Raw genomic sequence first — 27,815 nt, forward strand, 5'->3', positions numbered from 1 at the left:
TATGTGTTACTTTGTCCTCCTACCCATAGAAGCAGTCTCATAACCTTTGAATGGCCCTTTCCTATCCGTTAACATTCAAATTAATTGCAAATTCTTCCAGGATGGACTGTTCGTCAAGTCTACGGTATAATCTCATCGTCTACAGTGTTAGTTTCTCCTCCCGTGGCTTTTCCCTTGTCTTTCTTAGAATGGTCTTTCCTAAGAGGTGCTGAGCAACCTGAACAGAAGAGAATTTCCTTGGTTACCCATGGTGAATGCTGCCTAGACTAGTATTTTGTACATAGTTCCATTCAGTATACTTTGTTGAATAATAGTGTTGGTGAGCCACAGTATATTAGCCAATAATACATTATTGGCTAGATTATTGTGATAAACTAAATTATCACATATATTAACCAATGAGAATGTTGGTTGTCCATTACTCATCTTTTACATGGTTTTGTCATTGTGGCTGTAAATGAAAACGTGTTTTGTTTATTATTTTATTCAGCACTTACTTGACCTAAACTCCTTGGTGCTCTTCAGTTTAAAAAAAAAAAAAAAACAAAAACTCGTGGTGTCTTTAACCAATACATTTTTATGAAGAACCTGCTTTGCTACCCTAAACTCATTGCTAGTCTCTGCTTTCAGTAAAAATATGTGAGATGTGGTGAGAAGACTTCATTTGTACCCAAAGTATGTTTTGAGGACTTGAAATGTAAATGATCAAGCCCTCTCAAGGGTACGCGTCTGCCTTAGGCATGATGCAGAATTAATGAACAGCCATGCTCAAGCGCCAACTTCTTGGCTCTTACCCACACTTGGATGACACTTACAACGCAGATAGATTAATTTGCTTGATGTTGAATTGTTCTGCCACTTCTTAACGATGTTGTGAAAAGATGGCTTATTTGTTTTCATTTTCAATGATAGCATTAGCTGGTCTCAGAACGTGTAAGCTGTTTTTTAAGCTTTGGCCAAGGTATGTGCTTGTGAACCAGGCTTGAGCTCCCACCTCTCATTTCAGGCACATTTCTAAGATGCTGCTGGTACACTTCGTGATGGTAACCGAGGGCCTGCCTTCCCAAGACAGTGCACATTCTGTGCTTTTGCTTTTGCCTTGAGCACTTAGCCTGAATAAGTCATCAGGATGGGTTGTTTGTTTTGCCTTACAGTTTCTGATCAAAAGCTTCCTTATGAAAGATCCGCTGCCAAATGTGGAATTAAACTATGAGGTACATTTTCCATGCCTAATGCCTCCCAAAGTCAATTAGAAAAATCAACTTTTCGCAATGTACTTAGCAGCAGCAGCAGCAGGTGTGACAGACACTCAGAACCCCCCCCCCCCCTGGTGCTGCCACGCTTACCTTTGCTGTAAGAAATCCCATCTGGGAGTAGGAAACACAGAAGTAAGAGACTGTTATTTGAGGGTGAACTCCAGGTGAGCCTCAGTGTGGTAAGTCACCAACACAATGACTGCTGTTGTTGGCTAAGTGGTAGGCATTCTGCCTACAGAAAGAAGGGGGAGGTTGCCATGGCATGGTCCCCAGTGATGGGCTCACTGTCAGGGTATTGTTTTCCTTTCTTGATCATATATCTTAATAAGGACATTGGAGAAGTAAAACACATACAGACAAGAAGAACCTGGCTGGCCAGGGAGTTTTTCCTTCTTGACTGACGAGGGGTTGAAATAATGAGGTGTTTGTTGTGACTGGAGTTTTCCAAGATAAATAAGTTACACACACACACACACACACACACACACACACACACACACACAGAGTAATGCAGAGAGAATCTATCATGAATAATTATTTCACTTTATCCTTGAAGTGATTTTCAAACACAGAACTATCTTGTTTTCTTAATGAAAAAATGAACGTGAGGAGAGATTAAGTCCAATAATTTCTCTATGGTGGGGTGTTATTGAGATTGTAGACTGACAATCATTGCTAGAACCTTCTTCTGCACAGATTCTTGACTTGTAATCAGGTAAAACCCGTGGTGACTTTTGCTGCTCAATGAAGATCCATGCCCTGGGCCACATTTTGTGCTGCCCTGCTTTGCCCTTACTGTGCCCATCCACACAAGGAGCTCTTGGGGAAAAGGGGATTGGCCAGCCCCAGTCCTAGGTTGCTCCATCCAGCTATTTGTTCTTAGGTCCAGGGGCAACAGAATGCCTGAAACTTAGATGTCTAGATCTAGGAACTTCAGGCCCCACAATAAATCCACTGAATCAGAATCTACAGTTCAACAGGTCTTGGATGATTTCAATGCATGTTAAAATTAGTCAAGCATTGCTCCAGACCAGTGAGGGTCAAATATCAGATATCTTGCATATCAGATATTTACATTACAATTCATAACAGTTGCAAAATTACAGTTAGGAAGTAGCAATGAAATAAGTTTATGGTTTTGGGTCACCACAACATTAGGAATTGTATTGAAGGGTCGCAGCATTAGGAAAGGTTGAGAGCTACTGCTCTAAACTATGCTTTGCCTGCCTCAGAATCCCACATCCCCTGCCCCAATGGTCCTGCAACTGTTCTCCAGGCCTGTGTGAGCTCTTTGATATTCTTTCCATCCAAGAGAATATTGTGCTGTCTCAGGATGTATACTTAGGCCTGAGGGGCCACTAAGAGGTGTTCCTTTGGGGAAAGACCCTGTGATGGTGCATAGAAACATTAGCTGATAATTCCACCTACTCCATGAAGGCAGAAAACTGCTACAGTGAGGAACAGACACTTGGATCTGAAAAAATACTCAGGAGGATCCATCTCTGCCTCTACTCTGTTGCTTTTACCTGAGGAGAAATGCAAAGCTCTGTGGTCAAGAGAAATAATAAAGCCTCAAATTCAAGTGCACAAGGCACTACTACTGTAGCACAATGATAAATCAAAACCCCAGCAATCTTTAGCTCAGTTTCCCCCAAACAAATGTACACTATGGAATGTAGGTGAATTGTTTCTAGTTCAGGAAATGTCTAGAATGTCTTGTTTTTGTTTGTTTGTTTGTTTTTTGTACATAGCTTAGTATTTTAAAACTCACTTTCTTCTTTCTCTCTACCCTATCAATTTCTCAATTGGTAGGCTTGGAGCAAAAATCCTAGCAGAAATACATGGAGTTCTCATTTCCTTCATGGTTACTTTTTAGTTCGGCTAAAGGGGAACTTAAAATAAGAGGTGGCCGGCACTCTACATACAGGTCTGTGGGCAGGTCAGCTAAACAGAGAGATGTGAAAATGGACTGCGAGTTCATAATGGCTTCTCCAATATAGTAATATATATTGTAGAAATGTTTAATGTAGGATTGTAATCTGTATTCTCTGAACTATAGACTTTCTTTCATGACATCAGAGTACCTCATGAGAAGCATGGGATGTTTGCTGACTGAATTTCATCTGCATTTGGTAGAATGCAACCAGTTTGATAGGGAGGAAACAGACTATTAACCACATTTTTGCAGGATGACTAGAATGATTCTTGTTGACCATAACCAAAAGGAAAATGTTCGGTGTAGACTATACACTCTAACTGTGTTAGAACTTAGAGATAATAGGGTGGAGACATGGTTCAGTGCTTAAGAGTACTCTTGCTGTTCTTGCAGAGGGTTGAATTTGGTTCTCAGTACTCACATGGTAGTACTCACAACCACCCAGAATTCCAGTCCCAGGGGATCTGATACCCTCTTCTGACCTCCTTGGGCACCAGGCATAGACATGATATACATATTCACATGCAGGTGAAGTGCTCATACTCATAACAATAAAACAAATCTTTTTTAAAAAAGAAGTTAGAGATGTGCTTTTTTTTTACACAATTTATACAGAATACCACAAACAAATTTAAAGAAGAAAATATGTATATCATATGTAATCTCTTAAAACATATTCCATTCTCTTTCCTCCAAGTAGGAAGCGTAAACTTGGTTTTGGGCTGTTATCATCAAAAGGGAAGTACACAGACAAACTGGGCTTCTGATTTGTGGGCTGAGCACTGAAGCCTGCACTCTTCCAGGCCCTCGAAAGGGCATAGAGCCTGAGGCCAGAAGGCTGTGGGCTCTGTTCCTCTGACTGCCCCTGTGTGGGTTCCACACCCTCTACTTTCAGTCCCTCTGGAAGGGAAATGGAAATATTAGATTTGAAAAAACTTTTTTTTTCCTCAGAAGCTTCCCCCATTTAACCTAGATATTATATACATGTTGAGGCTGACATATAAAGGTTGCTCCAATGTAAGTTCATTTTCAGATGGAAGATGAAAACTAACCCAAGTCTGGGGCTCATGTGATTTACCTAATGTCCTAATTCATAATAAATGGAATTGTCACAAGATGTTTCCCTCACTGTATGGCATTTTCCTTGTAGCCTGGCATAGAGCTATCCCTCTGCTCTCTATCTGGCAACCTCTGGGCGTAGAAACATCCAGTGTAGATGTGGCATGTGACAGACCATAGCAAACTACTTTCAAATCCTCTCTGAATGCTATCAATGTGCACACAGGGGATCCAGCACCCCCTACTTGGGTATTTCTCTAGAACTCCCACTTTTTGTAAACCTCAAAACTAACATTCTCTCATTCTCCTTAGACAATCAGAAAACATCTATGCAATTCAGGATGACAGGGAAATGAAAACTATAAAGGACAGTAAGTGGACCCCTCTAGTCGGAAGAATGAGCATCAGAGTTCATTTGGTCACATAAGACAGTTGGGCAGTATGTTAGTGAAATGTTATTGAAATTATCATTTCAATTTCCAGTTTGTAAGACAGCCTCAGCAAGCTGAAGCCTTTGGCTGCAGCTCCCAGGAGCTGTGGTTTTGAATATTGGGGATGTATGGCAGAACTGCACTCAAAATGCCTTGAACTTTAGGCTAAGAAGGTATTTCTGAATCTCCCGGGCAACTGGATGGCCCTGAGCCTGTTTTTGAGTTGTCTGGATTAAGCTGAGTTGGCAGTTAGTCTTTGCGTCATGATGATACTTACCTCTTAAACATGTAGGTTGTTATTTCCACACTAAAACAATACAGACCCTATGGAATAAGAAGTATTGAATGAAAAAAAATAATTCCCTCATTGAATCAAGAATGTTAACTTTTAGTACTTAAAAAAGAAAGCAAGGGGGCAAAAGAGATGGCTCAGACATTAAGAGCACTGGCTGTTCTTCCAAGGGACCCAGGTTCAATTCCCAGCACCCACGCGGCAGTTCACAACTGCCTTTAACTCCAGTTCCAGGGAATCTGACACCATCATACAGGCATACATTCAGGCAAAGCCCAATGTACATTAAATAAATAAATAAAAATTTTAAAAGCTAGTATTTTTTTTTTTATAAAAGGCAGAGGTTAATGTGGGTTCAGGGGAAGAGTAGCTACCAATAAGATTGTGCACTCTCAACCTACCGACTTCATCTGCTTATGGTGGATGGACACCTTACATTCCTCATTGTCTTGTTTGTCAGTGGGAGACCATGGGATTGTTCGGAGCTGTGGAATGTGATTCAGGTGTCAGTTCCGGCACTTGCTGCTGCAAAGGCTTTGGACCTTTGCTTCATCCTGTGTAGACTAGAGGCTGGAGACCTACATTGTGAGCTTCCAATGAGATGTAGAGATGATGAATGTAGACGTGTGACCCCTTGCCTGGCAGTGTGTCTTTGCCGTATGATGACATTTAGTTTTTAAACATGCAGGTTATTATATCCACTCTAAAGCACTGTAGACCCTTTGCAGCAAGACTTTGTAAATGAAGAAAAATAATGCCCTAGTTGTAGCAAGATGCTAACTTTCTTGTATTTAACCTTGACCTTTAATTCTTTTTTTGGGTTTTTTTTTTTTTTTTATTGTTGTTGTTTTGAAATAAGGTTTCTCTGTGTAGCCTTGGTTATCCTGGAACTCACTCTGTAGACCAGGCTGGCCTCAAACTCACAAAGATCCACCTGCCTCTGTCTCCCAAGTGCTGGGATTAAAACCATGTGCCACCACCACCCAGCACTTTCTAGTATTTTTTAAAACCATTTTCTATGCTTCTCACTCATGTTCAATGCCAGTAGACTGGCAAGAAGCTCCTATGGCCAGGCAAGCTTGCTTTCCAGTTTGTAAGTAGAAGAACTAGAATTAACCACACTGGCTATGGATCCCTGCATGTGAGCTTGCTTTTCCACCACTTGAGATATAGTCCACCTCCAGCCCTGCACTATGAACATTGCTGGGAATGGGTAACCTCTCCTGTGTCTTCTTGTTAGCTAGTATTTGCAATGTGCAGACTCCACTCAAATCTGTGGACTAAAAGATGAAGTGAATGCCACTTTAGTCATAGAAATATCTGGGCATTAATTCCAATAGCTGTGTGTCTCAAATGTTTCATATGATCTGTCTTTAAAGTAATAGCAATTTCACAAGGAATGGTGGGATCATGCATGTAAAAAGTGTGATGTGTTTTCTACAGCACAGTATAACTAGGAAATATTGAATGCCTGTTCTTCAGAAAATGTAGCTCAAAACTTCGTGTTTCAACTCATATGATATTTCTGTGGAATAATCCTCTTGTACACTGTAAAGATTTGTCACTCAAATTGGTTCAATAAAATGGTGATTGGCTGATGGCTGGGCAGAAAGTTAGGCGGCAAAGCCAAACTGAGAATGATGGAAGGAGAGCAGAGTTGAGGGTTGCCAGCCAAACATAGAGGAAGCAAGAAGAGAATGCTATGCTAAGAAAAGGTACCAACTATGTGGCTAAACATAGATACGAATTATGGGTTAATTTAAGTGTAAGAGCTAATTAGTAATAAGCCTGAACTACTGGCCGAGCATTTATAATTAATATAACCCTCTGTGTGGTAATTTGGGAAGCACTGCTGGGTGTTTGGGAGTCGCTGGTGGGACAACTTCTGCCTTCACAGTCTGTCTTAGAGTGAAGTTATCACTGTCTTTATTTAAACGATGGAAAGCCTGCTTGTTGTGTATCATTTAATGGTCAATCTTTTGTTCCTTGTTTTCTCCATCGCCACCACTACCATGCAAACTTTGATGTTGTGCTCTGTCTCCCTCACCTTTATCTCATGTCATTGCATGTCATTGCATGTCATTGCATCTCAATGACATGCAGCAGGAGGCTGACGGAGGGCACCACTCACCTCCACTCATGGCTAAGAACCAAGGGGGACATCTGGCTTGGCAGTGTTCCTCACTCACCTCTGTGAACACAATGCCTCTTCATTCTACAGTTTTGAGTTTGGCAGCCAGAGACAAGTCTCCTCAGTTAATTAAACCACTCCCCATGGAGGCTTCCATGTTAGAATTAGGCTACGTTAGATGATTCGCTGTCTTGCTCAAGCCCCATAAATTTCCAATACAACTTCTATAGATTTCTAGTGTTCTGGCCTGTCTCCCTCCAACTGTTTGCTCAAAAGTGTCCCAACTAGAAATAAATATTATCACATAAAGGTGCAAATTGTAGCTCATGATGTATTTTTTTCTTATATAGCTTTCACAGGTTCCTTTATCTTCAATTAACTTCATGTTATACTTTTAAAACCGCTTTCTCACATATTCTAAGTCATCAACTACCAGCTAAGAGGTCACCTGTTGGATAAAGCCTACTATGAATTTCCTGGAAGCTACACAGCTTTCCAAATTCTTTCCTAGGATTGAGTATAAAGTTGAGGCAGTAAACCTTCTTTGAGCATTGCATTTTAAGAGCTTGCTCCTTTCTCCGAATTTACATTACTATATTATCCAGAGATATCTCCCTTGTTCTTATGAAGATAGGTTAGCAGAGATGAGTATAAATATTTCTACTTGAAGTAATAGTTAAATATTATGGGAGTAGCACTCTAAAGCACTTGAAGGGCATTACAGAATATCAGGTTGTTGTCCAGAAAATGACAATGCTAGTGTTTGCCAGGGAATGACTCTAAGAATGACAGAATTTCATGTCAGTTTCAACAGTAGAAAGTTGTGTATGTGTGCATTTATGTGTTCATGACCATGTGTGTGTGTACATGGACATGTGTGTGTGTGTGAACATGTATGTGTATATGCATGTGTGTCTCTTTGTCTGTCCGTGATGTATGCATGTGAATGTGTACATGGGCATGTGTGTGTGTGAACGTGTGTGTGTATGTGTGTGTGTGTGTGTGTGTGTGTGTGTGTGTGCATGTGTGTGTCTTTGTCTTTCTGTCTGTGGTATATGCATGTGGATGTGTTCATGGATAGGTGCATGTGTGTGCTCAAGCATGTGAAAGCCAGAGATTGGTGTCAACTATCTTCCTTTATCGTTTTTTACCTTAGTTTTTGAGATAGAGTCTTCAGTGAACCTAGAATTCACTGACTTGGGAAGACTAGATGGCCAACAAGCTCCAGGGGTCCTCCTGTCTCTGTCTCTATGGTTCTAGGATTACAAATTCATGTGGCCACACTCAACTTTTTGGGTGAGCACTGAGGAATCCAAACTCGGGTCTCCATTCCTTCAGTGTGAAGTACTTTGCCCTCTGAGCTACGTCTAATCCCATTCATCACTCTAATGTCGGCATGACAGGAACAGACTCCAAATGGCCATTGACGTGCTCGGGTCAAAAAGAATTACAGGTCTTGTTTTTTAGCATCACCGTCACTGGACTAGCTCTCAACTTCAAAGGCGCCAGAGAAAGTCAACTTCTCCCCTTGAAACATGTATGTCCATTAGAGAAAACGGTCCCCAAAGAGGAATATCGTTATTTAATCAGTTACCTGTAGCTCCAATAGTAATCGTAGCTAGGTTCCCTGTTACCAGTTTAAAAAAAAAAAATTCAAACTAGAAGAAGAGAAACTCCAGTCGGTAACATGTTGATAACAGGAAGAAATAGCTTTAAGGAGAGATGGCTGACACATAACCAATGAACTTAGCAGTTAGGCATTGTTTAGACTCTGGACCAATCATCTCACTCTCAGTGATTGGCAGCTGCTTTCGTAGAGGGAAGTGCTAGAGCACATGCTGGTCCTGTGATGGCTCTCGGTATAATCAGGGAGCCTTACAGAGTCCCCTCTGTTTGAGCAGCATTAAAAAACCCAGGGTAATTGTAAGGATTATGTGCTTATTACGTCATCAGCCATCACGTCCCAGCCTGAAAAGCGTGCGTGCCCTCCCACGGGCCCTTTTTTCGTATGTCCTCTGTACTTCTCCTCTGCGTGGTTTCTCTCTCTCTCTCTGTCTCTGTCTCTGTCTCTCTGTCTCTGTCTCTGTCTCTCTGTCTCTCTCTCTCTCTCTCCCCTCTCTCTCCTTCCTCCTAATAAAGCTCTAAAAATGTAGCTATGGCTCGTGATTCTTCCGCCACCGCAGCATCCAGCGCTCTCTTCCGCCGCCGCTTAACCCCTTCAGTAATAGGACATAAATGATGAACAGAAAATCCTTTCTTGGCCAAAACATGGGGATTGGAACAACTTTTATGAAGTGATTGAAGAATTAATTATTTTTAGGATCATCTAAGAAAATAAGTGGACAATTTTTAGAACAACTTCCTTCTAAATATTCTACCCACATAAGCTCTGAAGGAAGAAAATGAAGCAGTACTTCTGTGTCGTTTAAACAAAATGGTAAAGTAGGCAACCCTTTACCTTGGTGAGTCAAAAGTGTTGTCTATTAGAATTCCTCTGGAGATGATCTAATCTAGAGCTACCATTATTGTCTAAGAAGAGAACTAGTGACTGAGAAATGCACCCAGGTCCAAGCCACAAAGAAAGTTACTGTGAGATGGAACCCACGTTTTACAGATTGCTAGTCTAGAGAGCTTATTATCCGAAAATGTAGCATTCCCATAATGGAGTAATTTGGTAGCCTCGTTCATGTGCACATTTTAACATTGTGCATCATAATAACTTAGAATAAAGTCTTGGTCTGGGTCTTACTCTTTGTCCCGCTGGACTTGACTGGTAAGACACAACTCTTCCAAAGCAGATGGACAACCTTTATAAGGACGTCAGTCTGTGAGAGCTACAGCCACCTTGGTCATCCTTGTGTAACTATTCACTCTCACTTTCTTTGATTTCTGCTTTTCATTGAATACCTTGAGGTCTTTACGCCTGCAGTTAAAAACCGTCTTCAGATGGTCCTGAGCAATTGCCTGAGGACTTTTTACAGTCATTAAACAGCCTTTTCCTTTTGTTCATTTGCTTGGCTTTTGTTTAGTGAGTGTAATACAAAATTTGGACTTTGAGCACTGGTCCTGTTTTAGAAGGGAAAAAGAAAACAAAAACAAAATCCTGAGAGACAGTCTAACATCACCTGCCTGGTTTTATGGATGGACACCTGGAGAGAAGTTAAGGGTTCGAGACATCAAGTAAGATGGCTGTCGGGCCGGGCAGTGGTGGCGCAAGCCTTTAATCCCAGCACTCATGAGGCAGAGTCAGGCGGATCTTTGTGAGTTCAAGGCCAGCCTGGTCTACAGAGTGAGATCCAGGACAGGCACCAAAACAACACAGAGAAACCCTGTCTTGAAAAACCAAAAAAAAAAAAAAAAAAAAAGATGGTGTTGGTCAGGCTGCCGGAGTTCTTGTACTGTGGAACCGTAACACCTCTGAGGTTGCTTTTGACACTGCAGTCCTTCGGACATCATCACTTAGCCTTTCCCTCCAGTAAACATCACCTACAGGATTTCTTGGTTACCCATGCCAATAAATGGTTAATCTCACAGAGCCCAAGGCCCTGGAGACTTCTGGGAGGGAGCCAGGTGAGTAAAGAGAGTAGATAAAGACAGCACCTGCCCATGGGCTTGGAACAGCCTAGGGACACTGAGAGAATGTAAACACATTCTGCAAATCTCATTGTCTGACTTGGTGCCAGCGTCTTTTGGGTTCCTGTCATGGAAAATATTTCATCTGAGGTCATTCAATGAACAAGGGAGACTTGAATACCCACCACGATGCCAACTCGGCCCCTGCTTTTGTCCAGATTAAATAAGAAAGGGACTAACGTTTCATGGGTCTAGAAGATCTGCCTTTCAACAATGAAGGCGAAAGGAGACAGGAAGAAACTAAGGCTGTGCTGTTCTGAACAGCTCTGCTTCCCCCCACCCCCCACCCCCACCCTGTGTTTGCTCACCAGTTCCTTACAAGCACACGCCCTGCGTTTAGAGTAAGAGTTAATATCTGTGCTTCCTCATAAATCTCCACTCAGTGCCTCCAGCTATGTTTTTAATTCTGTGGTGCAGCTTTGAGATTTGAGATGGGTGGAAAGGAGGGGCAGCTGACGAGGTAATAATGGAAGCTGCTATTTCTCATTCTTGGGAGCAGTCTTTGGCTCCTGCCTCATCAGAGAGAATCTTGGGAGGCCAAGCTGGAGGAGCAGGAGGCAGGGAAGCTGGCTGTGCTGTCCTGTGCAAAACGATGCATGGCTTCTCCCCCAAGGAAGGAAAAAAAGTCATGGAATGAACAAAGTTTCAGCCAGAGAAGGCACTGGCAGGGCCTAGCCCAGTTCAGGAAGAGGCAGAGGAGGTCTTCCTGAAAAGACTCCGTCCTGATTGAAGAGATGCTTCTCTCCGTTCAACTTGGAGTTACTTTTTGTCCTTAAAACATACTTCTTCAGGCACATGGTGCTCTGGCCCCTGTATGAGTAAATCCTTCATTTTAAGCTTACTTCTTCAGCACGCCTTTGCTTTGTTACTGTAGAAGGTAACCTGGCTGGTTGTGGTGACTGAAAATTGTAATTGCCGAGGCTTCCTTCCCTGCCAATAACTGTATTTTAGAACTCTGAGTCACTGAGTAGAGCAGATAATTAACATGGGTCTAAAAAGAACTGAGGCCTTTGAAAATTCTAGTTCTTAGGGTACGTGTGTGTGTGTGTGTGTGTGTGTGTGTGTGTGTGTGTGTGTGTGTATGGGAATGTATTATGTGAGTGGGTGTATGTGAATGTGTGTGTGTGAGAGAGAGAGACAGAGACAGAGACAGAGAGACACAGAGAGAGAGAGACACAGAGAGACTGATGTGCAAACTATCCCAGAAAGTTCCTTCTAACTTTAGAAGTCTAGGATTCTAAAATTGATCATCACAAACATTTCACCAAGTTCTCTCCTGGAGAGAGTTGCTCTTTCATGGGCTGTTGCTCTATTTTGGCCTGTTTCTGTAGTACTTTGAGGTTTTCAGGGAGCAAAGACCACATCACCTTTCTTACTTCTAGAACAATGAAAATGCCATGAAAAGGCCAGATCCAGAGGGTAGAAAACAGAAATAAAAGAAGTCGCGGTGAGAGTCTTTCACCTCTGTTGGGTTTCTACGTCTATGTGTGGTCTAGAAAGATCAAATGATGGCCACGCTGGCTCAGAGACCATCTGATTTGCTCCTGGAACATGGGGTCTGGGTCTCCCTCTTTACCTACAGTTGCACCAACAGAGACTGTTCTAATTAAGTGGTGGCTCTGGAGACAGAATGTAGCACCGATTAGGTGACAGCTTCTGGGCTGATTGCAGAGGTTCTCTTAACCCGTTAGAACAGTTAAGGGGCTGTGTTCATTTCACCTAAAGAAAGCAGAATTGAAAGCCAGTTTAAGCTATCCATGGGAAGGTCTGTCCGGAGAACTTAGGTTCCTGAATCATAGACACTAACTCCAGCTTGAAAAGCAGGCAGAGCACATAGGGAGTACTCTTGGGCACAGTCGGGTGGAAGAAAGGGGTCAGTGGCTTCGACAAGCACAGAACCTCCTGAGACTTCCTGTGGGTTGAAGAGTGCTCCCTTTCTGTTTGCTCTAGTTCACTAGCAGTTCTTGACTTGATGACCTGATTAAGTCTGTTCTGTTTCCTACAATTACATCTACCAACTTAGCTCAAAACACACTATTGTCTAGATCAAATAAAATAAAAAAATATAAAACGTATCAAGCCTTGCATATGCATAATGCCATATATATAGCATACAAAACGTTTTTTCATCTATTCTTTTTAAGCAAGATTTCTTTTATTTATATAGGGGTATATCTGTGTGCATGTATGTACATGTATGCGTGTCATGGCGATGGGGTGCTGGAAGAGGGTATCAGATCATGTGAAGCTGTAGTTATAGCTGGTTGTGAGCTACCTGATATGTGTGACATGATGACAGTTTTTATATCACTCCCAGTACTGACATAACTAAATGTCACAATATCTAAACCCTCAATGACTAAGGAATGGATGTGGAGGCCATACAATTTTTATTGTGTGTACAAACATATTCTGAAGTTTCAGTAGGAGAAATCAATCAGATTCCAATTCACAATGAGATTCAGAAAGGGAAATGTGATCTGTCCCTAACCCTACTGTATTGAGTCAAAATCCTGACTGACCTAGGACTATTGACAACTTGTTCTTTGCATTTTGTTCTCTACTTTATTAACTTTTTTATTCTCTCTATGAGTAACTGTAACATGAAATATTTCTGGTCATAAAGGTATGTTTAGTCACCACAATTATCCCCCAAACATTTAGCGAGAGGCGGGCCACAAGCTTTCATCCCAGTCCTATGCGACAGGGCCCGGCAAGCCGCACCTCAAACGCCACCTATGGAGTGGATACTTAGCTTTATATTTTCTTCCCACCTTCCTAACATCTCCTAATGTTCTGGAAAAGGCCATCGTCATGGTCAAAATAATCAGATATTTAACAATAATATCCTTCTTGAATTTTATGCTTGACTTTCATTTGAGGGCCCCTTAAAGAAAAAAAAAAAAAAACAAGTGTGCTTATAAGGCAAGCTTTCTTGACAGATTTTTCATCCCTTTTTGATAAATAAAATTGTATTTGCTGCAGAAGCTGACATACAAAGTAGTAAAGAATTCCATTGTGCGAGTTATTTTAATTGGCTCAAGCCAGAATGCTCCATAAATGAGCAAGCATGTATCCCTAAAGGTTGGGATTTATTGCCAGGGCAGGGAAAAAAAAACCCAAAAAATACAAGGGTATGATCAGAATCAATACAGCATCTGAGAAAGTAGGGTTTGGAAAGGGAATTTCAGAGGCTTGCATAAGATTTTTTCCCTTCCTTCCTTCCTTCCTTCCTTCCTTCCTTCCTTCCTTCCTTCCTTCCTTCCTTCCTTTGTCTTTCTTTTTCGTATACTTTTTGGGCAAAGGACAAAATAAAAATAAAAACAAAGCCAGGCAGTGGTGGTGCATGCCTTTAATCCCAGCACTCAGGAGGCTGAGGTGGGTGGATCTCTGTGAGTTCCAGGCTAGCCTGGTCTACAGAGTGAGTTCCCGGACAGCTAGGGCTACATAGAGGAACCCTGTTTCAAAAAACAAAACAAAACAAAAAAACAAACAAAACACACAGACACACACACACACACACACACACACACACACACACACACACACACACCTTGAGTTTCAGCTTTCAAATACAATCACCAAATACCTGAGAACTGGGTCATGTTCCTTCCTTTCTTTCCTTTTGTAAGACGCAGAGCTTGGCATCAAGAGGCAGGGCTGTGTGAGCATGTGTGAAACTGTTTACACTCATTCCTGTATAGATAAACACTCAGAAACCATACAATAGTCCCAAAGGAACCCTTCCTTAATTCAGGAAGTGACAGCTTTGTGAAGTCACCACCATTAAGCTCTGGTTTTTCATTCTCAAAATCCCGGTATTGAATTTCTAGAAGAAATGAACTGAGTGGGATGCTTCTTAGAGCCGCTGACAGTTACAGGCAATTTGGTTCTAAAGCTTGTTGAATGCGGGGAACCTGAGTTCGGCTTAACCTCCCAGCACCTTCCTGCATCCAGACCCTGTTGAAACCAAAAACCCTAAATTCAGCTAGACACATTGAGAAGAAGACGCCAAATGCACGCCGGTTCTATTCAGTGTAGCTACACTCTTTTGCCATGACTGCCTGCCTCCTCTTCCCTTTCAACTTTCTCTTGCTTTCTATTTGTATTTAATGGATGACCAGGCCCGGGTTCTGTCAGACAATGACTTCCTTCTGCACATTAGGAGCCAGGACTGAGTAGGGATGGAAGCGGGCAGAGTCTCTATAAACATTGGTGTGTCCCCTGCTGCAGCTTCATCTGATGACCTTTGTGCAGGGAACAGAGAACAAGGGGACACCGGAGGGGTCACTGACTTAGGAAGCTGAGCATTTTGAATGGTCCTCCTCTGTCTCAAGGATCATAGATGTCCTTCATTTGGCAGATCTTAAGTTCTCTCTCAGTCAGTTCTTCTGTTTACCGCTGTCTAAATGATGGCTTCTCCTCATGTCCTCTTCCCTCTCTTTGAGACTGTCTCCCATTCTTCCTGCCTTCTGTCATGAGGCCAGCGCCTCTATTTCCAGCTCTGGCTGTTGACTGAACACCAGGGTCACATTTCCATGTGGATTCTCAACAACTTCTTGCACCTACCCTGATTGAAAGCAGGCCCATTGTTTCACCTCCCACATTCCTTCACAGTTTGATCTGAGGTAAGGCACTCACCTCAGTGGAAATAGACAGGCTAAGTGGAGCATTGCAGTCCTTTGTCACATTTTTCTTGTTGATTTATCTATGTAGCCAAACTTTCTTGTAGGCCACCAGCCCCCGAATAGTAACACAGAAACTTATTATTAATTATGGTAGTTTGGCCCTTAGCTTAGGCTTGTTCCCAATTAGCTCTTATAACTTAAATTAACCTGTTTCTATTCATCTACATTCTGCCACGTGGCTTTTACCTCTTTCCCACTCTGTATGTCCGACTTGCTCTGCATCTTGCTGGTGTCTAGATTCATCCTGAGTTCTTCTCTTTCCTGGAAGTCCTGCCTAGTCTCTCCTCCTTAGCTATTGGCCATTTAGCTCTTCATTAAATGAATCAGAAGGTACCTTTCATACAGTGTGATCAAATATCCTGCAACACATCTAACAGAAATGCCCAATCTAATAAAAATCTCCCCCTCCCTTTAGGAGACCAGGAGAAGGCCTTAGGATTTGCTGGGGGAGCACTGAGGGGCAGTCTCTACTGTCACGCTGGAACCCATGGTCCACTGAGGTTCCCTATGCTACCTTCACTGAGCACCCAATGAAATACACCAATGAGAAGTTCCTCGAGATTTGCAAGGTAGGTGGTACCTTGTCACATTATAGCTGTTTTGGCGAAGCTGTGTGCTTCCTAGAACAAGTTCTGTCTTAAAAACTGTTAAGACTCAACCTGAAGGTGAGTTGATAAAAATGTAATGCCTCTTTAGACACTCATGTGTAGCTATTTCATAGATGTCATATATTCATGTAACCATAATGTGGCCCTTCCCTCTTGTTATGTTCTTTTAATAGAATGTTATAACAAATTACAGTACTTAGGTTTGCCTAGTTGTATTTATTGCAAGAGAGTGCATATGATGGTCTCTGTATAGGCTCATCTTAGTTGTCTTATTCTAGGAAGAAATATGGAATAGTGTGAAGTATGGTTTGTCATACTGGCTCTGTGGTCATACTGAATGAAGTCATCTCTTTCCATGGGATGGTCTTGGTGGTCTCATCTCTAGAGTGAGTGTGGTGGATTCTGCCCTTCCCTCCAATCTCACTGGACTGTTAGCCACTCAGAGAGAAAGCATGTTTAACTACTCCATAAATCACAAAGCCACAGTGGTTCTTTTTATGCCTCCATTTCTCATCTTCTCAAGCAGACGTTTAACTCTTTGGTGACAGGGTCAGTCCCTTGCACTCTTCTCTCATTGCTTCTGGTAGCCTAAAGAGGACACCTCTTTATGAATGGAAACAACTTTTTTTTTTTTTTTTTTTTTTTTTTTTGGTTTTTCAAGACAGGGTTTCTCTGTGTAGCTTTGCGCCTTTCCTGGAACTCGCTTTGTAGACTTTTAATAGTTAATAAATCTTAAAATATTACACCACTGTTGACCTAAAAGCAGCCACCAACCAAGAAAGCACTCAAGCTCAATACTTCAAATGCTATAACTCAAACAACAAACATGACTTCCTGTAATTTAAATTGGGTTAATCTATTTATATATAGATAAAATACTCAAGTTCAGGGACACTCTACATAGTTAGAAAGTAAACCAGTTGGAATTAAGATTTGATGAAAAATCTAACTATTTTCACAAAACCAAATACATACATGAGTGTGTGCACATAGATTGAGAATTTGTTGCATTTCTGTCCTTTTTTAGTGTTTACCTTGACATTTGTCTTTTATTTTAAACTATTATAACTCATTTAGTATAAATTTAAAACATGTCTGGAGTCCTGTTGATGGCACATTAAAATTCTTGAATTAATATACACATACCTATTTATGCAAGTAAATTTGTGTGGTGTAAATAAATAATTGTAAATTGGTAAGTGCCCTTGAGGCAATGTGTCTGTGATTAGATGCTAGATGGGGTCTTAATTCCCCCTAATGAACATAAATTGGCTTGGATACATTCTACTCCTAGGACAAGTTGGTGATCCTATTGGGATTCATGCAGGTGTCCCCAGAGATTCGTGGTTCCATGCTTGACTCTGGCTCCAAGTATTGCAGGCACTGAATTAGTTCAGGGATCATGTTGCTACACTTTATCTGATACCCATTTCACAATCCCCCAACCAAGCCATCAACAGCAGCTCCTAGGCTGACACTTTACCACCTAAAGCCAACAACAAAAAAACCAGAGTGAAAACCAAGACCAGCACCAAAACACTTCCACCAAGCCCTGCTATAAGAGCAGATTTGCAGAGGGAATTGAGAGGCAGAGGGAGAGTGTGTATGGAACTCAGGTGCCCAATTTCAGATGTAGTACCAGCTCCCCTTCTGTTCAAAAGTCCTTAGGAGTAAAAACACATATGCCTCCATCATATCCTCTGTCCTCTTCAGTCCATGCCCTCCCCAAACTCCCATTTTTCATTGCTATTATTAGTTGCAATGGAAGACATTTATTAAGATACCTGTTAATCCAGACTAAAATGTGTAATAATGAATTTTCTCACGGGAATTTTTTTCTCTAAAGGAAAACTGTTTTTAATCATTAAAATGATATATATTTTTGTATTAATAGTTGAACTTCACTATTAGCCAATACAAATACTTAACCAACTTAGTCATTGCACATGTCACTCCCTGGGACAAGCCATCTCTTGTTCCTTGTACCTGAGGCAGGAGGTACTTATTTCTGAATGGCGTTTGCTGGAAGAAGTTCACAATGAATGATTAAGGACTTAGTTCTGTGCACTACAGAAAAATGTGATAGTTTGATAGTACTTTGTTGTAGTCTGCTACACACAGATGCAATAAAACAATTTTTTTCAAGGAATGTGAAAGGTGAAATATTAGAGGGAGTTTGAATCCTTGCCGAAGTATTTATGAATGGAGTTGGGAGACTAGATCACTGCATTTAGCACTAGAGCTCTCAGTGTGTGTGTGTGAGTGTGTGTGTGTGTGTGTGTGTGTGTGTGTGTGTGTGTGTGTGTATGTATGTGTGTGAAGCATATACATGCCTATGCAAGTATTATGAACATTAGTTGGTTGGTTTTTAGTCAATCAGATCACTGTATGGCTCTGTTAAATGTGCTGATTTTAAGCCCCCCCCCCCCACCTTGTTTCTCTGTGTGAGTATATAGAAGATGGACAGAATCTCTTACAGAGCAGAGTGGGAGGTTTCTTCAAGGGACAAGAGTGAAGAATGACTAACGGGGACATTGCATAGGGCACAATCCGGAGGGATGAGTTTAGATCATGGTTTGCGAGACCCCTGCAAGATCGATCGTTTCTTCTTAAATTATTAGTCTCCTTCCTTCCTTCCTTCCTTCCTTATTCCTTCTTGGCACCAGTCTGGAACTTTCATTTGCTAAAGCCAATTCTTATTCAAAGATCATCCCAAATGAAACTCTCTTCGAAAGGCAATGGTCGCCATCTGGGATGTGAGTAAGTCTTTGGTCTAGGTCTCCAAATTGTGGCTTCTTTTCTTGTTGGTTTATATGTTATAACATTATATGTCATTAGGGCTTTTTCCAGGATGGAGTCTGATTAAGGTTTTGCTATACTAATATGGAAATGGAGATTTGAACAGGGATTCTTTGCTGAATCTTGAATATGTATAGCTTATGTGAATATTTTCATGCAATGAGATTTTTAAAGGGTTGAGATTTTTCTTTCAATTTCTCTTACTAATGAGACAGAGGAAAATGGGAGAAATGCATAACTAAGTCAAAGCCAGGAAGCAATTCAACTCAATTTTGCAAATGTTGTAGCACAGGGGAGAGAAACTATGAAGTTGAGTTACACATAGTCAAAATGTCCAAATTGCTTACAAGCTAATGAAACAACCTATTATTAAAAAAAATATTCAAACTCATTCTTTGCCAGAGTATTTCTCTTAGAACCTCTTTTTTCACTGCATATTTTCTGGCATTCACAGAATACAAGTATAATTGTTGCTAAGGATACAAGCATAAGTGAGATGATATTTGAGCCATGGGCAAGGTAGAGGAGTTTGACAGAAACAACAAATAGACATGTGAAGATTTAAAAATGGAAGTTTGATTCCAGTGAAAAGGAATGGAGGTCAGTAAAGGTGTATATAATGTCCACGGAGAGAGTAGTTTAGCTGGTGTGTAATCTTACATTGATCCCCAGTATGAATATATGATGACCTAGACAATAAGTACAAGAGCCAAAGCAAGTTGGAGTCATAGTAGTAGGGAGTAAGGAAATTTTGAATTACTCAGCAGGGAGTTAATAAAAACACATGACCAATATGATACAGAAAACGATAGAGAAGTTAGGCTGAGGTAGCTACTAGGTATTTAGATGGTGAAATACACTAATTTGAATGTCGATAACCATGAATGTGAGGGGTTAGTTTAGCTTATGAGATAACATGTTTGAAACATCCATAGAATAGTTAGGTAGTTAGAACTTTGCATCTGAATTACCTTAGAGAAAGTTGAACTGGAGACAGACATTTCAAATCAGGTGACATTGTATCAGGTGTGGGAGCCCACAGAGGTTTCCTAGTGAGATCTGAGCTTGCTTTACCCAGCAGGACTGCATAAGAGGATGATTGGACCACGGGCTTGGGTACCAGGTGTTTGGGAGGGTCCACACTTGGCTGTATCTAGTAAGGGGGAAGTCTTTTGCCCCTCCCCTTGGCATTGTTATAAAAAACCCTTTTGAATGAAGTTCTGGGCTGTTGGATATTGACCCTGGTCCTCCCGAAGCTATCCTGTGTTTCTGTCTTTCCTCTTGTTGGCTAGGTCTCTCTTTCTACCTAATATTTCTTATCCCTCTCTCCTCAAGAGTACCCTGGATAAAAGGTGGGGCTAGGGACTTTCACAATCAAGGCTGAGTTAGGAAGGTACTTGAGAGAGAATTGTTATACCCACGGGTGTTCAAATTCAAGTTCATACTATCATGTGATGTAAAAAACGTGATGCCTCCTGGTAGACATCAGAAGTGGAAGTCACTTCCACATCTTGCAAACACAGGGCTGAAAATGGCTTCTTTCTGGAAGTCCGCCTTACCTGCCCACCTTGAAATCTTTTCAAATCTGCACACGTGCCATGCTCTGTACTACTCGAAACACACAACTGGCAAAATGTAAGATACTAGATTATATCACATTTAAGGTAGAACCCAAAAATAATCTCACATACCATATCATTTTACTTTACTTTTATTGCTCGTAGGATGGGTGATATTGTCATGTAAATTAACTAACAAAACATCTAAGATAGGAATAAATATCTTCATTTTAAAAGTCAAGACACTTAAACACAGGAATTAAGTAGAGAAACTAAGGCCATGCAATAATAAATATACCTCCACACCTTAATAGTCACTAATATTCATGGAACTAAGTATAGACCTAAGGGACTTTTTGTGTGTGTACATGTGATGCTGTGTGTGTGTGTGTGTGTGTGTGTGTGTGTGTGTGATGCTGTGTGTGTGTGTGTATGTGTGTGTGATGCTGTGTGTGTGTGTGTGTGTGTGTGTGTGTGTGTGTGTGTGATGCTGTGTGTGTGTGTGTGTGTGTGTGTGTGTGATGCTGTGTGTGTGTGTGTGTGTGTGATGCTGTGTGTGTGTGTGTGTGTGTGTGTGTGTGTGTGTGTGATGCTGTGTGTGTGATGCTGTGTGTGTGTGTGTGTGTGTGATGCTGTGTGTGTGTGTGTGTGTGTGTGTGTGTGTGTGTGTGTGATGCTGTGTGTGTGTGTGTGTGTGTGTGTGTGTGTGTGTGTGTGATGCTGTGTGTGTGTGTGTGTGTGTGTGTGTGTGTTTCAGAAGGGAGAGTTGAAGTGACTAGGATGAGGATGAAAGTCAGAATGAGTGGAAGCTTCTTCTGTAGAAAAGAAACTTCTGCCCCATTCTCTTTGTTTTCTCTGTACACTTTAAATTACCCACAGTTACAGGGTCCGCACAAAGCAATTGTTAATTCCAGAGAAAATGTGCACGGATGACATGCATTTTGACCAGCACTGTAACTTGCCAAGAGGTTTCACATCTTCAGTACTGGATGATTTGTTCTTCATCCCAGGGTGCCTTCCTCTCTACAGAGAAGGGTTGAAACCTGTGGCCCCAAGGCTAGGAAAATCTGCCCAGCTATGGAATGTGGGCCTGCAAGCGTGAAACCTGGTCTCTTTGCCCAGTATAAACAGGAAGCAAGTGATGGTTGTAATAAAGAAAACTGAGATTCTAGGCGGGAGCTGCTGGCAGACAGCACCTGAAGCAACTGGGGGCCCAGGCACTCAGCTGGTAAATAATTGCTCTAAAGTCAAGAATACTGCACCTCCTCCTCCGTGAACACTACCATGCTTCACCCACACCAGCACACGGCCCCCATGTAACTGGAGTTGTTAAAACTTGACCCTGTGTTTTTGAGCCAGAAATAAAAGCGGGAGACAGAGGTGGGTGTATAAAAGCTTTTAGACAAAAGTATGTGGCTGGTGGCATTCATATCAGATGACACAGCGTTCCTGTCACATAGATTGAGTTCAGGTGCTTGAAATGCTCAAGAGCCAGCTTGGGTGCGTGGCCTTTTGTCTGCCACTCCTTTAGGGAGCAGCTTGTCCCTGTAAGCATGGCTTACCCCCTTTGAGAGTGTTCCAGACATGACTGGGAATGAAGTGTAACCAATGAAATGAAGTGTGCTGAGTATGAAAGAGTGTCAATATTTTCTTTCTAGCCCTTACATTCTGAGACCACAGGGGATTCTCAAGAAATGACACTTACAATGAGTTCTGAAGAAGTGTTCAGTAATCCCATTTGACAGACACTAACTTCTGAGAAGGCATTATGTTAATCCAGGTGGTCTTGGCAAATGGAAATGTTGAGACTGTGTTTTACCATTTTGGAGATGGTGGTTTCTTGATGATGATGGTGATGATGATGATGATGATGAAAATAATGATAAAGGAGCTAATATTTATTGTTTGTAAGAAACAAACTTGTTAATGGTTTCTGCAATGATTCTGAATACCAGCCTTATCTCATTGCATGCCCTGGCCACTCCTGCTGTATATGAACACACAGTCATTCTCTCTCTCTCACTTGCTTTACCTATGAATTTGATATTATCAGTATACTCGTTTTTAAGGAAAGACAATATGAAACTCAGGAAGGCTTAATAATTTACCCAGGGGGCACACCATTAGTGAGTACCTTGTTTACAACTTAACATTTATCTAATCCCAGTACTTAATGCTACATATATCGTGAATCTGCGTGTTCCGTAGTTCAATGAGTCTTTTTAAATGAGATAGGGTGTTGGTACATAGCCCAGGTTGGTCTTGAGCATTTCATCCTTCTGTCCTTTGTCTCCTGAGTATTGGAATGCAGACATGTACCACCCTACATCTTAAAAGGAAGGGACTTTGGATTGTTCCAAAATTCTAGAGCTGAGGCAAGATAAGACCTTTTAAGCAAAGGAAACATGACCAAAAGCTACAAATTACAAAGCTATATGAAATGTTCTTAGATAATGACTAAGAATATGTGGATTTAAAGTGGTGTGTGTGTGTGTGTGTGTGTGTGTGTGTGTGTGTGTGTGTGTGTGTGTGTGTGTTTAGAGGGGAAGGTTGGAGGTTGATAGAATGGGAACAAACATTAGAATGAGTAGAGACTTTTGTGTAGTAGAAATCCTACAGGCATCTGAGAGATAGGTGTTACAGAGTATGCCGTATACTTAAACTGTGAAAGATACTCTCCTTCATAGTAAAACTCTATTTGATTCCCAAATAGTAATAGCCTTATGATAGCTTACTATGTAAAGGCCACACTTGCAATTCTGCTTTGAAAACTTGTTAATATATTTGAGTGGAGATACCAGTGAAATGCAACGGAAGAAAAGATTATTATTATTATTATTATTATTATTATTATTATATTATTATTATTATTATAAATCATTTATTTTTATTTTATGTGTGTAAGTGTTTTGCCCACATGTCTCTGCATACCATGGTGCTGTTGGAGGCCAGGAGAGAGTGTCAAATTCTCTGCAGCTGGAGTTACAGATGGTTGTGAGCCATCCTGTGGGTGTTAGGAACTCAACCAAGGTACTCTGCAAGAGCAGCACGTGCTCCTAACTGCTGAGATATCTCTCCAGTCCCAGAAGAAAAGAATATTTTTAATTGGCTATGCAGGGAGGCATTATGGAGCCTTGGTTTTGAAAAATGAAAAGAAATATGGAAACTACAAAACTTTGTGGATTAAATTATGGACTGTGCAAGTTAGGGAGCAGTTCAATGATTTTCATTAATAAATCTTTTTTTAAAGTAAAATCTGACTCTAAACTAAGTATAATGAAAGGAATAAAAATATCCCATTGGGTTGAGTGAAGGAATTGAAACAGATTGCCTGCTTGTCTTGCGTTTTCTTTTACAACTCTTGTCTCCAGCCCAAAGGTACCCATTAAACCGACATTATTAATAATAGCACCTATTTTTCAAAAGAGTGGTTTGTACCTGTATTATAAGTTACACATATAATGTAGTTCTCATCTCTCATCGAAGAAGCTTCTTTGGGAAACAGATGGAGACTTTTACAGAGACTCACAACTGGTTAAAATGGAGACAATAAGTGTCCCTGGGATGCCCAACTCTAGTTCACACATGTGCAACACAACCCACACACCTAGGGTTAGGGACCATTGAGGAAGAGGAGTAGAAAGTCTGTAAGAGCCAGTGGACTAGGATGCCCGGTTCTAGCTAGGGTCACATGATAGAAAATATGCATTCATGAATTTTCAAAATATGGCTTCCTTAATGAGACCTGCATGATGATATCAGTTGACATGCTGACATGGATGAGGGGGAGGGAATTTCAAAGGTCCTGCCCCTACTTGCAGAGCTACAAGTGATCAATGGCTGCAGAGAGAGAGGGAGGATCAGTTTCTTCCAGGGTCAAACTCCCACATGGGTTGTCTAATGCCAAATGGTCAGCCTTGTATACACACACATACACGCGCACACACACACACACACACACACACACACACACACACACACACACTGCTAAGTGGACTTGATAGACAGGTGTTTTATATATATATATATATATATATATATATATATATATATATATACATATACACGTACATGCGCATGTGTGTATATAACAAAAATAATCAAAGAAGAGGTCATGAATTAGGGAGGGATGAGGAAGCATGAGAAGAGTTTGGGGGGCTATGGAGGACAAGAGTGATGAAGATACAATATTCATATATGTAGTTCTCAAAAAATAAATAAACAAGGACGCCAGGAACAAAAGGTCCACGTTGCCACTCAAGTGTTGTGCTTAAGGAACATGGTTTGAAATTATGGGATTGAATATTTTCTCTGTCTGCCTTTGTAGTAGTGAGAGGCATGGATATTCTCTGAGGAATTCCATGTGGCAGGAAGGAGGCCGAGCTGGAAGACATAACACCCACCCTAGGCCCTTTGTAACTTGCTCAATGTCATTTCTATCCGTGGAAATCTTGTTAATCTTTAGAGATTGCCCACGGGTCTCCTTTTGACATCATTCTTCATAGGTATTTCTGCCTCTCTTCCTGCCTGTTATAATGAACTTCGCATTACTCCAGCAGGTGGATTTTGTAGCCTACATCGTAGTCAATTGTCTTTTGAGGGCAGCAATTGTTCTTATTTGGCCGTTAGCATTCAGCAGTGTCCAAGAAGAATGTAATTCGTAATAGACTATGGGCAAATATTGATTAAGGTGATTCCTTAATGTTGTACAAGTTATGAATAATGCAAAACAAATAAGGCAGATAATTTTACTATGTGTGTTCTTTCTTGGCTGAGTACTATATTAAAAGTTAAACAAAAGCAATTCCAACATTTCTGAGGCATCATTCATGTTTAAGAAGTAAGAGCTGTTGTCCCCAGGAGGGTGGTATACCCCACTGGGGACTGCCTGGGAGGGGATGTTCAGGAGCTCCCTGGAGTCACTAACTTTATGATTCTCCCCTTGTTCCTCAGTTGTCTGGGTTCACCTCGAAGCTTGTTCCAGCTATCGAGAATGCTCGCAAGGATTCTGCTGGGTCTGGAGGAGGAAAGGAACTCATGGTGTTAACCCAACCTATCCTGATTGAGACCTACACAGGGCTCATGTCATTCATTGGAAACCGGAACAAACTTGGCTATTCGCTTGCTCGGGGGAGTATTGGCTTTTGAGCCTCTTTGTTACAAAGCACATCATCCATAGATAACTGATGTGTTTAAATTCGCTACTTTTTTGGGATTACAATCATTACTTTAAAATAATATTGAAAGGACTGACTTATTAGTGTTTTAGGAAGTCTAAAAGCTTGATTAGACTGGTAGACATTTAAAGTCTCATATGAGGGAAATAAAATTTCTGTGAAACCAGACTAAATACTTCTGAGCTCATGAAATTCATGAGCTCCTAATTTAAAACCTCTGGACAGAGTCCATCATGCAACTTAAATTTAAATTTGCTAAAATTTAAGCTTTTGTTTTTCTATTCCGCACATCCACAGGTACTTTCAATATTTTAGTTCTCATCCCATGAACCCTGTTTTATTCTTGTTAAGCTCTCACTGGCTCCGCTATTGTAGCCGCCATTTATGAGCACATTCTAGTCTGTAGTCCTATCTCTGATATTTACCCCAAGATTCAGGCTCTGCCTCATGTCTTCCAGTCATGCCTATATCAGTCATTCTGATGCTCCCTTGCTTTAAGCATTTTCCAAATCCAGATTTCTCTGTGGTATTTTTTATAATCCATCTCTGAAACCTACCAGTTTCATGGTTTGAATTCTAAGCCAAAGACATCCCATTATAGTAATACATGGGTATGTGGCATAACATTGTATCCAAGCTTAAAATACATTCTCCTAAGACTAGAGGCAAAGCTCATTCCCATAGAGTTTGCTCAATTTGTACAAAGTCTTGAATTTGATTCTTAGCATTGAAAAGAAAAAAAAATAAACTAAAAATCAAAAACCACCCACAGTCTCCCTCTGAATTCCATCTTTCACTGATCAAGTCTTCAGTTCTTAACATGGTCTCTTAATTAGGATCTCTACTCAAGGCATTTTCAATTAGTCATCCACCTCGCTGTCCGTTCCTAAAGCACAATGTGATCATAACACTTCACAGTCGGTCACTACTGTCCAATAGTTCATTCTATTTTGCAGTGTTTTTTCAAGTATCTTTTAACAACATATCCTCTTCCAATGAAATCTTTTGTGGAATGTCAGTATAGGACACAGAAGAAGAGCGAGCCCTGTGGTTACAGTGGGGTTGGGACCAGCTTTCTCCTTTATTAGACTCCTGATTTTGGAGGGTTTGGAGGGCACCACTACAAAACATTGTTTTCATTCATTTCGTATCCATTTCTTTTTCCTTTTAGTTCTTCTGGTGTCCTCCTGACTTGGCTCTAATTTTGAGCAACCCAGGACAGCATTTCATTTCTTTTAGTTTCTTCCTTTTTAGAATTTTAAATCTTACATTTTTTAGCTTAGCCACTCTGAATGCCCATCACTGTAAACATTACTACAGGCAGCCTTTTGCCACTACTGAGACCCAAAGTTGAGATACTTACCTTGATGCTAAGGTTGAAAGTTCTAGCTGTTTTATTCTTTGGCTCCTCTGACGTTTCCTTCTCTCTCTCTCTCTCTCTCTCTCTCTCTCTCTCTCTCTCTCTCTCTCTCTCTCTCTCTCTCTCTCTCTCTCTCTCTCCCTTAGAAAGCTTTCTTCCTCAGATTCAAAGACTCAGGTCCAGGCAGTTATCAATTTGGTACACACGTTTAGAAACAAAACTTGAATAAATAGCCCTTATTCCGTTTTGTTTACTTCCATTACTATTTTGTTCCTTCCTTCATCCTGCTCTGTCACACCTACCTCTTCCCCCAGGATGGCAAATATTGTTCAAGACCCTAAGGCAAGGAACTTCTATTGAGACTGGGAGAGGAAATGTTGAAATCCTTAGCTGTCCTGTCAACAGTAGTGGAATGAAAAGTCCTTCAATTGTTTTGGCAGCACTTCTGAAGCAGGCGTCATTGGCAAATTATTTTAATATTGTTGCCTGAAAATCCCCATATGCCTCCAGGTAGTGGCATTTACTGGCACAAGCCTCCAAAATGCCCAGCTTACTCTCTCAAGTTACCATTTAAGGATTTTCCTGGTGATTGATTGCTCTGTGCATGTCTGTCCCTTTTGTAGAGCTCAGTCAGACATTCCTAAGGGACTTTCTATAGGACACAGTGTAGCATCCTCAGCGGAAGCTACCCAAAATGGAGAAGAGAAGGGGAGGCTGTTTCATTCTGAGATCTGGTCTCTGTGTTGCATATGGTGAAGAGTAAGCCCAGAGCTTCCCTGAAAACTTTCTCTAAAGATACTTGGACAAGATAGTTGACTAATACATGGGCTCTACAAAGCAGGGTTGTCCACTAAGTGAGAGGACTCAGGAATTTGAGTAGCATTTC

The 27,815-nt window shown here is 41.1% G+C and overlaps 1 protein-coding gene across 1 annotated transcript in view; it reads left to right on the forward strand.

Annotated features, from left to right (window-relative positions):
- Positions 1 to 25,540, forward strand: part of Tprg1 (tumor protein p63 regulated 1) — a 105,202-nt gene extending 79,662 nt beyond the window's left edge. Inside the window, exons 4-5 of the mRNA XM_052753862.1 lie at positions 15,842 to 15,995; positions 25,346 to 25,540. Of these exons, the coding sequence (XP_052609822.1) occupies positions 15,842 to 15,995; positions 25,346 to 25,540 (349 nt within the window). The remainder of the gene's footprint in view (positions 1 to 15,841; positions 15,996 to 25,345) is intronic.
- The last annotated feature ends 2,275 nt before the right edge of the window (positions 25,541 to 27,815 follow it).

This window comes from Peromyscus californicus, unplaced genomic scaffold, assembly GCF_007827085.1.
Source record: "Peromyscus californicus insignis strain IS unplaced genomic scaffold, ASM782708v3 Scaffold_25__1_contigs__length_3188244, whole genome shotgun sequence".
Classification (NCBI taxonomy): Eukaryota; Metazoa; Chordata; class Mammalia; order Rodentia; family Cricetidae; genus Peromyscus; species Peromyscus californicus.